Genomic DNA, 15,533 nt, shown 5'->3' with positions numbered 1-15,533 from the left:
CGTTTCCTTATTTTGAAATGTATTGTTGACAAAGTCATTTTAGTAATAGCTTCCAGTTAGAAAAAAGCTGTGCTCTTTGTTCTTTACCCTTATCCAGGAGTCAGTAAATTGCTGAATGAAAGGCTTTTATGTTTGACAAGAATTGATCCAGTTTGTTGTCAAAGCAATTAATAAACGTTCCCTTAGCATCTGTGTTTATGGTTACCATCTTGTCCTGTTTGTGTCCTGATTTGGGCGAATGTGCCTAAAGAGATAAAGAGAACGAAGACAGAATTTAAAACACCTATACACATATCTGTTTCTCTCTCCAAAGAATGCAGTTGAAGAAAGGCAGATTTCAAATGATCTCTGATGTAAGGGAAATCTATGAGATGTACAGTGGAAAGGACACTTCCTTTCAGCTCGCAGCGTGTTTCACACTGGCTATAGTAGTAACATCCTTTGCTTCTTCTCCATACAGCTGGACCATATACGGTAGTTTTCAGATGCAGCCGTAATGACTTTGTTGTATTACACACTGCTATTGATAAAGCACTCTGTTTTAGCCACGGCAGAAGAGATTATTTAAGCTTCATTTCTTTACATACGTCACATAATAACAAGCGCAAGAAACATAAGAAAAAATAGATTCAAAGTCTGTGACACACAGACTGGAGTGCCCCACTATTCTTATCAACAGTGCATTCTCTATTCAGCATTATATGTTAAGAAAAGTACTTAAAATAAGCGCCTCTTTGAATTGCACAGTAAAGACAAGCTTTTTTCCAAGTCTTTCTCAACCCTATCCCTGGACGAAATAGGAAACATCTACATTTCGTTTATTTTCTTTCAGTGTTTCATATCCAAACTTTTACATTTATAACTATTTGCAATATGGCCCTGGCAAATAACTTGTATGTGACACATGTTTTCTCGTCCGGGCTGTTTGCTGTCCTGTGATGGTAAAACAATCGTGTTATACTAAAAATTGATGGTATGTATTATTTATTGTGGTCCAGTGTTAGAGCAATCCACATTTTAAAAGGAACAGATCACAATCTCAATATCTGATCAGTCACATAAAGGGGTACATCGACCATTGTCAAGCAGATCAGCAATTACAACATCTGTACAGCAGAGTAGCTGAATGAAGAAACACAGAACTGGCTATGTATGCCTGTTAAGCAATTGCAAATAGGGGTAACTTATGTTCTAGCCTCTTTTTGCTGATACTGTGGGATCACAAGGGAAACTTCAATGTACTGGTTTAAAATATTATGTGGAAAATGAAGGCACTTGTATACAAAGTTGAGTTTCTTAATCAGTAATCTTGTAAACTAGTGAAGCAGTGCCAATGACTTATGTTTACAGTTGTTTACAAACCAAAAGCTTGCTGTGCCTGCTTTTCTGAATGTAACATAAAACAGTTGTTTTTCCGTTCAGTTACAAAACCCTTAAAGGCACATGCTTTAAAATATGTAAGGAACCAATCAAATTCAGTCTGAGACAGATGTCCATATAATAGACTGCTAGGTCATGCTGACTTCCCCATTTTCTGTTTTATTTCATACAAACTTTGTTTGAGTTACATAAATGTAACATTTGTTAGACATTTGTCTTTTGTGATTACAGTATTTGCGTTTTTAAATCTAATTGTTTATAAAATAGCACAACAAAAGGTGATGTAAAATGCTTAGTTTTAACAGAAAAGCCCCCAATGTTAAAATCTGTAAAATAACATACATTCAAAGGCAATCTGTTATTTGTACTTCACATTAAACAGTCAGTTTAAAATTGATCTAAATTATAGTCCAAAACTGCTTTAATTTGATTTCTGCTGTCAGATATGGGAATGTTGAAAGCGCTGATACTAATGTGATTGTATCCCTTCTGTCTGCCTGCGACCCTCCTTAACATTGAGCAGGTGACTCAATTAAACATAAATCAGGCAGAAAATGCCCTGCATGAAGAAGTACACTGATTCAAAGAAATTATCAAATGGCAAAACTCATTCTGTGCTCTGGGCAATGTGAGCTGCCAGAACTTATGTATCAAAACTTCACTCACTGTAACATTAATTTTATTTTGTTTTGTTTGTTTTAATTCCCCACAGCAAGCTTTGTTATAGCCATCGAAAGCTGTCTACTTCGCTGCTGTAGATTCCTTGAAGCAGGCTTTCATTTCCTAGTCAGGGTTATATCAGCTTCACAGGGACATATCTAAATGCAAGTTTATGATAGAGAGACATGTCAGCCGTTTTGTTCTTCTACTAAATAACCAAAGGCCAGGTTTGTTAAAGGCATTTTAATCTTCTTTGGTTCCCATTTAACAATTCAAACAGCATCCAATGTATCCTTTTTAAAATGGTGTGCTCCTTAGAGCCTTGCTCTAGGGGTACTGTGATTCCTAATACATTACACTGAGATCGCCCTTCTAAATGGTATTCTTTGCTCTCAACTGACACTGTACATGAATGACATCTCCTTTAAAACAGAGGAGCTTTGGAAAGCATGGGCTCAGGTTCCAGCTCTGGGTAGAGCTCGTATTTGTCTTAGATATAAACAATTATTAAACTCTAAATTCCCATCTACACCCTCATAAAAAAAAAAAAAAAAAAAAAAAAAAAAAAAAAAAAAAAAAAACCAATTACACTTCACATTAAGTATTAATTCATCATTGAGACTTAAAAAAAAACCCAAAACAAAAGCAAAACAACACTGGTTATAAAAGCATAATACAGAATGTTTTCAGAATTGTCTGGGGAAGTTACCTGTCGTTAACATGAATTAATAATATCACTATCAATTGCTCTTTGCTGACTAACAAACTTAATTTAAAGGGATCAATAAAACATATTTGGTCTTTGGATACTTCAGTTACTCCCTTAGCTGAAAAATGTCGATATTGCCCAAAGCAGATTCCTACACCCACTTCCCTGAGCAGTTCATATTTGTATAACGTGCAATTGTTTATCGTTATTTTCATTCAGACTGGCAGAATATATATAAAAAAAAAGCAAAGATGTCTTTGTGTTCACCTGCTGTATACCATTTCCACCCCATCCTAACAATCCGAGGGTGTTAGCATTTACTGGAATGTTTCTAATTTTGTATCTAAGGAAAGAACCATGTAATTAAAAATTATTTTAATGATATGAGAGACTGGGATTACTTTTTTTTTTTTTTTAACTACAAACATTTAGATAAGCTTGGTTTGAGTCAAAAAGTGACAATTAGATAATCACTTTCATTACAGCAAGAATGATCACCTGCATAAATCTGTTTGGGGGCTTATTTTTTTTTTTTTTTTTTTTTTTTTTTAAACCAGAGTGACTAAGGTATTCCTCAGTTTATTAGACTCTTCAAATTTTTTTCAAGTTTTTCACCTTTGTATTTGTGGTATCTCAGCAGAAAAGTATGTCCCAATTGCATTTCTTAGGAGTCTAGTTATCGTAATTACAGTATCTCCCATTGATTTTCCATATTAATGCAAAACCATCTTATCAGTATGATTTATAGTTGTTTTAGGTATGCACCTGTTGCTGCCTTCATACTTTATATATTTCTTTGATCCCTTCCATGTAAGTCTATTATGGCCTGGGCTCCAACTATATTACAATTACCTTCATTAGCATACAACAGGCTTCTCTGGCATTGTAATAAGGCTGTATTCAGACACAGTTCTGAGTACTTTGAAATTTATCAGTTGAATTACCCTACTAGATTTGAATGGAAGCTGTGTTAACACATGCCTTTACTCTAATTTCAAGTTTCTGTTGTAGGGAATGCCTTCTTTTTTATGCAAATTATTCTCTTAGCCCAATAGCTGAGTTGCATAGTGGTTAGAATTTAGTCTAACCTGGTTTTAAATATTCCTATCTTAGGGAAAGTCACTTCATATATTTGCTGTGTTTTTTTTAATTTTTTTAAATGCTGTAAATTATTATTCCGTTTCTTTATAGGACACATAATGTGATCGGTGGGTCTTCATTAGTTTCCTTGTAAAAAATATTGGTAGTCCCCAATCACAATACATTCTTGTTGAGGATTGTTTTATGTCTTTTTAAAAGCATTTTTAAGCATAGTCAGGACACACCGCCAAACACATTACCAATACCACCAGTACTGTACATCACACAATACCACTGCTGTTGAACCAGGCATTGATGCACTGGCTTGGGCAAAAGCAACTAGGTTAGGAGAGGGAAAGTGCTATTCCAGTGATCATGATAAAATACCATTACAGCAAGCCTACCAGTGTTTGCACTTTCCTACTGGCTTGCCAGTGAGGCAGGGAGTGAGAACATGATACCTTACCTTGCAGGAGAGGTTACAGCTCTGGGAATGAGCTTTATATGAAAGTCTGGCCTAATCTTCCGCCTCTGGGATGGGACTACCTCAGCCATACTACATACAACTGCAAAATCAGCAGCTGAGGTAGAAATGAGCATGGCTTCTTCCCCCAGAGTAAAGAAGCTGAGAAGGCTAATAGTTTAAAGAGAGGAAAAGGCAGAAAGGTGATGGGAGGGAGGATGGACAGATAAACACAGGTAGGAATGGACCATCCATTAAGAAAAAGCAAATGGGGGTATGTTGCTGTATTGAATATAATATTGGGATTTAGATCTACAGGTATTAGATATACAGTGTCAATACTGTTTACGTTTTTTAACTGAAACCTCACAGGTGACCGGAAATATTTACAGTTCCCTTTCAATTCGAAGATGACCACCAACAACATTAGGTATGGGATATGCTTGCCTATTGGTAGGTATATTCTGACCTCTCTGTACCAATGCTTCTGATAGGCCCCTTCCTGGGATGACACCCTCGGTTCCGCCTACCGAGGGGTTAAAACCGTCATACTGAGAAAGCCATTTCTCTTTTTGCCTCCCAAGACGGTAAGGTAAGACCCTCTGTGTTGGTAAGAGCTTTTGAGTCAACTGCAACTCCCTTGCCTTTCAGGCTGAAAGTTGGCTTGCCACTTTCACGGAATCAGTGACTCCTGATTCAGCCTTTTTCTTTCTTTCTTCCTCAGCAACCTGCGCATAGTTGCATTGCAGGCTGCTGCTTTCCTGTCTGTGGTACGCAAGTCGACTGACTGTGCAGTATTGATTTAAAGGAGTGAGTCTTATTGTCTTGTACAGACTTTCCCTTGTGTGGGAGCACATCCTCCACCGGGGCTAGGCTCTGCCTTACCCCCGCTGTTGAATGACTCACCTGGCTGCCGAGTGGCAGTTTATATATATATATATATATATATATATATATATATATATATATATATATATATATATATATATATATATATATATATAATGTATCCCACTTGCCTGCTCTGTGCAACAGCTAGGTAAAAAAAAAAAAAAAAAAAGTAGGCCTCTGTGCTCCCAAGTAGTAGTGTTTTAATTGTATATATTGCATTGTACTCTGTCCACAGAGTCACCTGCCGTGGCTTCGGCCTGTGTGCCCCCTGGTATACGCTGCGCACTGACTAGGGATGTGACTACATGAGGTTAGGGTAGGCACTGCTGCTTCAGCTGCCCTCCGAGTGCTTCAGTACCTCGGTGCATGCTCAGCCCTTGGTACTTGGTACTTGATGCTGGTAGGTCACCTTCCACGTTGAAGGTGTATTTAGCAGCTATCTCTACGTGCCATGCACCCATAGATTTGTTATCTCCCGATGCGCATTTTTTGGCCACCTGGTTTCTCAAGGGCGCTCGACAGTTATGCCCTCCTAGGAGGACCGTTCTAACTGAGTGAAACCTTGATGTTGTACTGGAGGCTCTCACAAAGGCCCCATTTGAACCTATACCCTCCATAGAGGGAACTGGTGTCTTATCATCCTCCTCTGTTTGCTTTGGAGGAGCATAGGGGATTGAATTTCCTCTGGCCGGTGCAGGCATTGAAATGTTATGTGGATAGGACAAGAGCGCTGCGTCATACTGACCAGCTCTTTGTCTGTCATGGTATACAGACCCTAGGACAGCACCTCTCAAAGCAGCAACTATTGCATATGATTGCAAACACAGTCTCTGCAGCGTATAAAATTGTTGACTTACTCTCATCTGGGAGAGTAGCTGCAAACTCTACTAGAAGGCTGGCTACATTTTGGGCCCTTTTATGTGCGATATGTGTATGGCGGCTAGCTGGGATACGCCGCATACGTTCTCCAGGTTCTACCACTTGAATGTGGTGGATCCTTCCTTGCCTTTAATAGGCACGAGGGTCATTGAGGTTGCACGCTCGCACTGCTAACCTTCGGTTATATGGTTCTGATGTGTCCCTCCTATGCTGCCCTTCCTTCTCCCTTGCGACGGCTCTGGTATACATTATCCTATACTTAATGTTGTTGGTGGTCGTCTTCTAATTCAAAGGGAACATTAGGTTACTTATCATGACATTGGTTTCCTGAAAGAGAAGATGACACCAACCGCGAGATCGCATCGGTTGCCCTCACAGGTTGCCCTCGATGCAAAAAGAGAAATGGCTTCCTCAGTATGATGGTTTTAACCCCTAGGTAGGTGGGACTGAGGGCGTTATCCCAGGAAGGGGCCTATCAGCAACTCTTGTATAGAGAGCTCAGAAAATATCTACCAATAGGCAAGCATATTCCATACCTAATGTTGTTGGTGGTCATCTTCTCTTTTAGGGAACCAGGGTTATGGTAAGTAACCTAAGGTTTTTTTTTTTTTTTTTGTTAATACCTTACAAGTAATTTCTTGTTCATAAGTATTCTAGAGGGTTCTCTTTCTATTTTTTTTTATACATTAGACATATTGTCCCCAAGTAAAAGGAAACAGCCGTCTATCTGATTGTCTTTAATGACAGCTCCTCCTGTAAAACACCAATTGTAGTCTTCGATTTAATGACAGAAGATCTGAAGTGTTTAATTTTTAATTGTGAGCTGGTATCGAAGCTTACTTTGAGTAGCTGAGGTTTGAAGAACTCAACAGGAAGGACACAGCTTACTTATGAGACGTTTTCCTAATTGTCGAAGCTTTGTAGAAGTTGTGTAAATCCTTGTTCATTAGATGGGGCTTTGTGAACCTCCAGTTTGACAGGAAAGGCAGTTCGTGTCTGCATATTGTATTGCACTGTCTTCTAAATCATGCATGTACAACTCTTAGCGTAGAGTAATTACAGGAACTAAACCATACTTTTTTTTACTGAAGGCAGTGTAAAAGAAGTAGAGATGTTATCAATGTGAGGCAGCACTTTATACTTTGTTCTGTCTCAGCAGCAGAAGGGAGATATTTAGTCCTCCTGTAATCTAGTATCATAATGTGACAAGCAGACTTTTTAAGAAATGAAAAGTTCATTTAAATTAGGAAATGATAGGTAAATTGATCAATGTGTTGAAACATTAGCAGATTGAACACAACGCAAGCACCATGTAATGTCTTGGGTTCGTATTACAAAGAATCTTGATGCTGGAAAATAAAAACATGGCAAGTGCTCTTTTTGAACTTGTGGACAGCAGAAAATCTGTTGACTGTTTTGGCTCGTTTGATTATGAATTCAGGGGAAGTTTCTCTGGGGATTTAAGGTTCCACATGTTAAAACACTAGTAAAACAACGACTTATCAATAGACTTTTAACACATGCTTTTCTGACAGAATGATCCTTTAATTAGAAGCAGACAACATTAGATCCTCAAGAACCACATCCAGTTCTATGTTACGACATATGGGCTAAACCAGATCAAAAGCATTTTTGATCTCCCAGTTACTCTCAGAGCAGTGGGAACAGTGTTAAAAATAGAAAGGATGGCAAACTACTGTAAGTGCTGTACAGTAAATACTGATATCACTGTGTTTTTTGGTCCAGTACTACTACATAATCTCATGCAAATTTCTTGAGGACTTGCATTGTATGTTTACAGATATTTCCCTGTAGGGTTATCCCCCCCCAACTCAATTTTCTTTACCAAAAAAAAAATAACATAAAAAAAAATAATAAGTATTATTTGTGTTGTCTTCTAATAGTACATCAGGGCACTACATTTGGGACCACTGTGTGGTAGAATTACCCTTATAAAACTAAAGTGAACTGCAAATGTAGGCATGTAATAGTTTTACTTGTTTTTACTAATAAGGTCACAGCAGTGTTACTAGGGTGGAGCAGCCTTTTTTTCTCTTCTGGAGAACTGGTACAGATGTATAAATAATGATATATTGTTCAACAGGTTGTTGCCAAACTCATTTGGACAAGCTAGGTTACTGTGTAATTTCCTGATATTTAAACAATACTTCATACGCATTGTGCAACAGCTGTATGGATTTAGAATGATTGTATTGTGATAAGATTAGCAATTACTTTATTTGTGACACGCAACAGATTTTTTCTTTTTTTACTTTGCACAAAGTTCAACAAACAATATGTTTGTTGAATTGTTTATACAGTCTTTTTTACCATCTCATTCACACAATATCATCACAATAAGAAATATAGTTTAATAATACTGTCTGCAGTGGAAAAATAAAAAGGGTGCAATAACTGGCTAGTAGCTACACGTTCTAACAATATATAGGAAGCTTATATGGGGGGAAAAACTACAGTGCAGTTAAAATGTGTTTAGCTATAGCTGTCCCATGTACTTAATACTTCAAATGTTTTGCATATGTAAAACAAAGAAATGATCAGACACTGAATTTAGCCACTATTATGCTGTCTAGGATGCACAAAGTTAAGATCACTCCTTGGATACTGAGGCTCAATAAACCTCCACTGAACACTGCATTTAGTTGGCATGCCGACCTATGCCAAGCCATGTTTTAACATAATCCTCAGGTTTAAACAGTACCAGTGGGCTGACTAATCTGATGAACAGGAGTGACGACACTGTCGTTGTTAGGGGCTTACTTTTTTGGCATTTCGTCGTTCGGGGTGAAAAACAAGTAACTTCCTTACTCATAGAAGTCACATCCTGAAAAGTATCAGTACAGTATGCTTTTGTCATTCAATTCATGGAACAGGAAAGCATGTTTTCTATTGTATGTGTGTGTGTGTGTGTGTGTGTGTGTGTGTATATATATATATATATATATATATATATATATATATATATATATATATATATATATATATATATAGTAGCAAAGCAGGGCTCGCAACAGCAGTCTTGTATACCAGTTAGAAACACACCCTGATGTCTCAGTTCAAACAGAGCAAGGCCCGGTTCTTTATTCTCTCCCTGTTTCCAATCTCCCTGTTTCTAAAGGGATCGTCAGTTTAAATAGCAAGGTTCGGTACAGAATACAGGTTTTCATAAAACAACAGGGTCTTACAGCCGGCAGGGTAGTCCAAACGTTCCAAGTCCACCACAGGTGATCAAGATTTCACCGCCCAATTACTCTTCTTGTCTCCACTCACAAATACAGCAAACAACCTTCTCCTCCAAACACACACCACCCCTTTGTGGCTAATCCTGCTCTACTTATACAGGTGGTTAGAGTTTAATTGCCCCATTAAAAGATAATCACCACCTATTCACACCTTTCCCAAGACACCTGTATCTGGGTAGATTTCTCTGTCGACCATTTTGTGAACTGGTCGGCCATTTTGTGTAATCGTTGGCCATATTGTATGAGGGCACAATCCCAACAAAATGTCTACCCTCACATATCTCCCGTTGATTACTCTACCTCTATTGTTATCACAATACAAAACATGCTTTCCTGTTCCATTAATTGAATATATGTCAGACATGTTTTTTTTTTTACTGTCCAATAATAATAATTAAGCTATTACCTATTTCTTATCATCCGTGGTCCTGAGACCAGGTTTAAGAGAAAATGAAATGTGACTGTGAAACGCGTTATTTGCTTTACATGAGACCACAAAAAGATACAAAATATGAGACCGATATTTGGGACCCCAAAATATTGAACATTCAATATTCTGAACGTCTACACCCAAGGGCTCACGGGCTGACAGTAGCGCGGAAAATTGCAAATGAAAAATGTTCGGTATACTGAACAAAATATATAGTCACTATGGAAGTGCACTCCCACCAATCCCTACCTCTCATGTTGAACACGCTTAGACAGGATTGGTGGACAGTTATACAAGCTGTTGTGATGTCATGGTTTCTATTATTTCAGGACTGATAACAATCCACTCAAAGAGCCCTGACCACACTTAGACCTCTGCATGTCATTATTACCAATCCATGCATAACATTTGTCTCTTTACATCATTGGGATATAAGACGACAGGTGTTTTTTTCTCAGCAGCTTTGTTAGATAAGTAAACCAAGATTCAGAGCTGCACCCCAGAAATAGAAAAAAAAATCTCTTTTGAGATATGAACTGGTAATTCTTTATTGCCTGGGTTCTAAAGTCAGTCTTTGTGTACTGATGTGTACTTAATCTGATTTTAATTTAATTATACTATTATTAGGAAAAGGCACATACATTCGCTATATGTTATAAGACTGTTCTGACACTGCACAGGTATGGAGCAGCAAGCATGTTAATTAGTAATGAATGAACAATCTGACAATGTGCAGAGGCATGACAGCTTTAAGACAGTCTGCTGCTGGCTCCTTTGCATATTAATAGACCCCTCATTATTATTTAATATGACAGCAGCTCCAAGCGCAGTGGCTAGTACTAACACTGGATACCCATTAGTATATTCGATATGACAACACATTTCTTTAATTGTTTCAAAATTAAATTGTGTTTATAGTGAAAATATTTGTTACAACCTTAGTAGTGGAACATGACTGGAATTAGTTTATATACATTTCTCGATTATGTGAACCTGAGAACTGCTTGTATCTGTTGAGACATCACATAAGAACATAAGAAAGTTTACAAACGAGAGGAGGCCATTTGGCCCATCTTGCTCGTTTGGTTGTTAGTAGCTTATTGATCCCAGAATATCATCAAGCAGCTTCTTGAAGGATCCCAGGGTGTCAGCTTCAACAACATTACTGAGGAGTTGATTCCAGACTCTCACGATTCTCTGTGTAAAAAAGTGCCTCCTATTTTCTGTTCTGAATGCCCCTTTGTCTAATCTCCATTTGTGACCCCCGGTCCTTGTTTCTTTTTTCAGGTCGATAAAGTCCCTTGGGTCGACATTGTCAATACCTTTTAGAATTTTGAATGCTTGAATTAGATCGCCACATAGTCTTCTTTGTTCAAGACTGAATAGATTCAATTATTTTAGCCTGTATGCATATGACATGCCTTTTAAACCTGTCATAATTCTGGTCGCTCTTCTTTGCACTCTTTCTAGAGCAGCAATATCAGCAATACATGTGGCTTAATGAGTCCTCTTCAGTTCTGTATTTCATCATTCTTCCCTGCTACCCATTTCTCTGTGTTTCAGGTTATAAACCACTGAGGATGTAAGTGCTAATGCAAATTATTTGTCATTTCATGGAGGGTTTTAATGGGTGATTACATATATATTCTAAACCTTAAAAACACACTGTCAGTAGAGGTGGAACCAAAAACAACCCTTTAAACAAATATGAACTGAGAATACAATTATGTGGGTTTTTTGGGGGTTTTTTTTGTATTCAGTATACATTTTAAGGCCAGAAAATAAGATACATCCCAGCAACAATAATAGAAAGTGTGTCTATTGAAATGAACAGAATGAGCTTGATCGACAGCGCAAGAAACAACGTCATGGCTTGTCATATATATTTGGATATATTTTGAATAATGTGTCAATATATATATCTAGAGAGAGAGAGAGAGAGAGAGAGAAAGAGAGCACTTTATTTGATATACAACCTCTTCAGAACCTAATAAAATAAGGATCAGTCTACAATTACTTTTTATATGTAAAGACATTTTAGACTTCAATTGAATTGTTGACTTAATTTAAATAAAGTTGCATACTGATCATTAATTTTGTAGCAAATGCTGAATACGTCAAATAAGCCTTTTCTGTTATTTTAGTGGCAGGATTCCACACACTCTTCTACAGATTCCACTCTGACACGGATGATATTTTAAAGGATAGTGACAAATGTCGGCAGACAACAGGTAAATGTTATTTGTTTTCATTTTATTTGAATATAACATGCTACATTTTTGTGAATTGCAGTTTTTATATTTTACACATTTGCATTTGTTTGCTGACATTTTGTAAGGAGTTAAACTGTTTATATTAGTCCTGACATGATAATTATTTTAATAGGATTATGCTAAGATCAGTCTATCATAAATGCAAGTAAGTTAGAAAATGCACTGTAGAAGGGTGGTGGGTAATTCACTGACACAAGAGACAGACAGGTGGATTTGGCAACACCGCACAGGTGCCCAGTTTTATTTTGGGGTGCTCTTTTTCTTTTAGCCCGCAGAGGGCGCTGTTGGTCGGTGGTCTGCTTACCAACGATGGTAAACAGAACCATGGGAATACCAAGCGATGGTACACAATACTGGCGCACTTGCAGGTGCTTCGAAACAATAATTCAAAACAGAAGGCACAAAGAAACAGGGAAAATAAAACAGTAACAAAACTACAAATAAAAGGTGCTGCACTTGAACAGCTATATCCCAGTCGCCGCTACCCGTGCGACCCGGATCACCGTCCTACACTGCCGGCTAACTAGCCTGCTCCGTTACAATACTCCGGGGTCTGCCCAAGCGTTCCCCGCTGTCACTGTCTCGCTGTGAAACTCTGTTTCTTTTTTTTTCACGGCTAATTCTCGGTCCTGGACCAGAGCTTCCGCACTCTCGGCGCGTCTAAATGGGCAGACCTGAGGAAACAACAGAGCGTTAACTTATAGGGCTAACAATCTCCCCAAGACTCGCCTCAGCCATTCAGAGAGGGGGAAAGTCCACACAACCACTTTCCCACCTCCCCGTGTCACTGCCATGACTCACAGGCGGTTGTTGGACGACTGCCGCCCTCTTCCTGCAGCACCGTGAACATGCCAGCAGAGTCAGCACAGATCTCCCCCTGCTACATGCACGTATACTGTATACTTGTCACAAAGATGGCTACTGTGGGTGACGTCAGACCAGAACCAGGAACCAACACAAAATAAACAGTGAGGTGGAGTTTTGGTCAAGCTGAGCGCTTGCTAGCACTCAGCATTTAATAAATAAACAGACAGAAAATAAAAGGTTGTAGGACAAACAAAACACAGGACACGGCACTTTAGCCAAAATAAAGAAACAAACCAAACGGACTACACAGACAAACACATGAGCTGATATTATTATTTACTATCACTATTATTACCTCTGTCTCCACACACTGAACATACAACCCTGAGTGAGTGAAAACATGCTACTTTTATGCAGCTGTACCGAGACTCAATTTTGCTAATCAATCATTCAATTGGAGTCGCGGTACAACTGCACGTGAATTAATAAAGTGCAATTCCCCATGCTCACATATTATTACATTTTACCTGCATGTGAAGCGTTGTGTAATCCTTGTGCCTGAATACAAATATACATTTTAAACACTTGTGCGCATAACCCATATTATATCCCATGTACCAATGACTATACACCAATATCAACACACAACACGTAACATACAACACAGAAATACACACAGGAGCGGGGCAAATTTGCCACAATACTATAAAACTATTTGTAAAAGATCAGACACCTTTATACTTTTATACTACATTTATATCCCTTTATCTTGCAGAAGGAACAAATAAATCAGCTAAACACATGTTTGTGTTTTTCAGTAACCTAACATTTTAATACTGTAACATTGTAAAATATGTGGTAATGAAATAAATGGTGTTTAAATGTGAGAGATTGACATCACTGGAGGCCAACACCTTCTGTTTATTCAGAGGGCCAGTACAGTATAGGATGATGGAAAGCTTAAGGCTTCAAGTGAGTAATTCAGTCACCACTTCTGTCTCTAGGGCCTCTTTTCAGCAAAGATTTAGAATTTTTTCTGCATTGTGCCAGTGTGACATTAACCACTGTATGATTAGGACCATCCAAACTAATTTAATTACTGTAATGTAGACATGCAAACAGTAAAGCTTTAAAACGATTTTAATTACAATACAAAATGACATACTTAGTCATTGGTGTTTTTGTATTCGTAATATCTTCATCAAGCTTGCAGAATATTTGTCAGATTTACAACTGCACCCTGAAAACCAGCAGAGAATTACTTTTCTAATGTGGCATTGTACATCTCTTTAGTGACTAAGTAGTGCAGAAAAACAAAACTGAAAAAAACCTCATTGAAAACCTAGATTCATGTATCCATGGAATTGTTTCTGTGGTGACAGTGACTTCATTATTTGTGTTGTTTTCTAGAGCATGGCCAGATTACATATATCGATAACAGTATCAACACAATAAGAAATGCTCCCCACCTTCATCATTACAATCTCTGACATAAATATATCTAATTTCATTGGCATCCAACATTAGTAAAACCTGTTAAGATCCTATTCAATCTAACAGTGACTCATTAGGACACTTAAAGTGAAGGAGTTGTATTGAGGACATTGTACAGGGTAATTGTCCTAACAAAATCTGAACAATTGCTTCTTCATGACTTATAACACATGTACTTAAAACGACTTAAATAATAACTCAACTTTATGAAACAAAAGCAGCTGTGTTCACTTTTTTGTTGATTAAGAAAATTGAAAGACAATCACTCTTTTTTTCTAGAATTGGAGATGAAAGGAAAATGAGCTGTAAAAGTCACACATGGCTGTAATTTAAGATTTGTTTTCAACCTCGTTGTCCGTAACAGTTGAAAGAAACTTGCATTGAAAGTTTATTAACTAGGCCAGTGCCTGAGGCAGTAGGTTTCATTTATTATAAATGTCTTGACAGTGTTCTTCTTTCTTTTTAAAGTTAAAGAGCAAGATAATACCTAACAAATATAGAACCATCGACACTTTAACAAAATCAAGTTTCAAGTCATTTCAGATCATTCAGAGCCTTCATGGCACTTACCATACAACCCTTAGTAAACAAAAGTACAGGTACATTTATTCAGAACATTTTTTTTCGCTGGAGGTTCATTGAGATTCAGTCCAATCCAGTCTTGAAAATTATTTGTAAATCATTCCTTTCACCAATTTGAGTCAGATATTTATTTATACACATATCAGTGTGGCTACAGTTCAGGTATTGAAGAATCATTTTTAGAAAATGCAGTTTTCTGAAAAGAAATTCACATTTAAAACGTTAATGCAATATTATTGTGGTTTAACTTTTTCAGGTCAAGTAAACACAGAAAAATGTTGTTTAAAAAAACAAACAGAAACTAATATTCTGAATTAGTTTTATAAAAACAGCAACATGTAAAACAGTTAGCAGTGAATTGCATTGATAGCTGTTTTACATGCACACTACAATAAACAAGTATTGTTCATAACATGCAAATAATAAAACAGTGATAACTTTATCAAAAACTGGGAGTGGAAAAAAGCTGCCATTTGTAATTGTGTGTAATTGACTAATTTACATAACCTGGCATTGTATTGTAATGTGTTAAATGGGCATGAGAGCGGTGCAGAACACCTAGAATATCTAGGTTAATATGATCCTTGTGGACAGACCTGAACTGGTTTATCATGGAACAACT

At 37.5% G+C, this 15,533-nt stretch overlaps 1 protein-coding gene across 7 annotated transcripts in view; it reads left to right on the top strand.

Annotated features, from left to right (window-relative positions):
- Nucleotides 1–15,533, top strand: part of LOC121327720 (dachshund homolog 1-like) — a 160,691-nt gene that overhangs the window by 70,088 nt on the left and 75,070 nt on the right. For 3 of the 7 annotated variants that reach the window (XM_041271872.1, XM_041271871.1, XM_041271876.1), the window contains exon 3: nt 11,900–11,986. The exons of the other annotated variants lie outside the window; for them this stretch is intronic. In XM_041271872.1, the coding sequence (XP_041127806.1) occupies nt 11,900–11,986 (87 nt within the window). The remainder of the gene's footprint in view (nt 1–11,899; nt 11,987–15,533) is intronic. 7 annotated transcript variants of the gene reach the window in all.

Source organism: Polyodon spathula, chromosome 15, assembly GCF_017654505.1.
Source record: "Polyodon spathula isolate WHYD16114869_AA chromosome 15, ASM1765450v1, whole genome shotgun sequence".
Classification (NCBI taxonomy): domain Eukaryota; kingdom Metazoa; phylum Chordata; class Actinopteri; order Acipenseriformes; family Polyodontidae; genus Polyodon; species Polyodon spathula.
The sequence above is the reverse complement of the archived record's forward strand: the minus strand, read 5'-3'. Positions and strand labels throughout refer to the sequence as shown.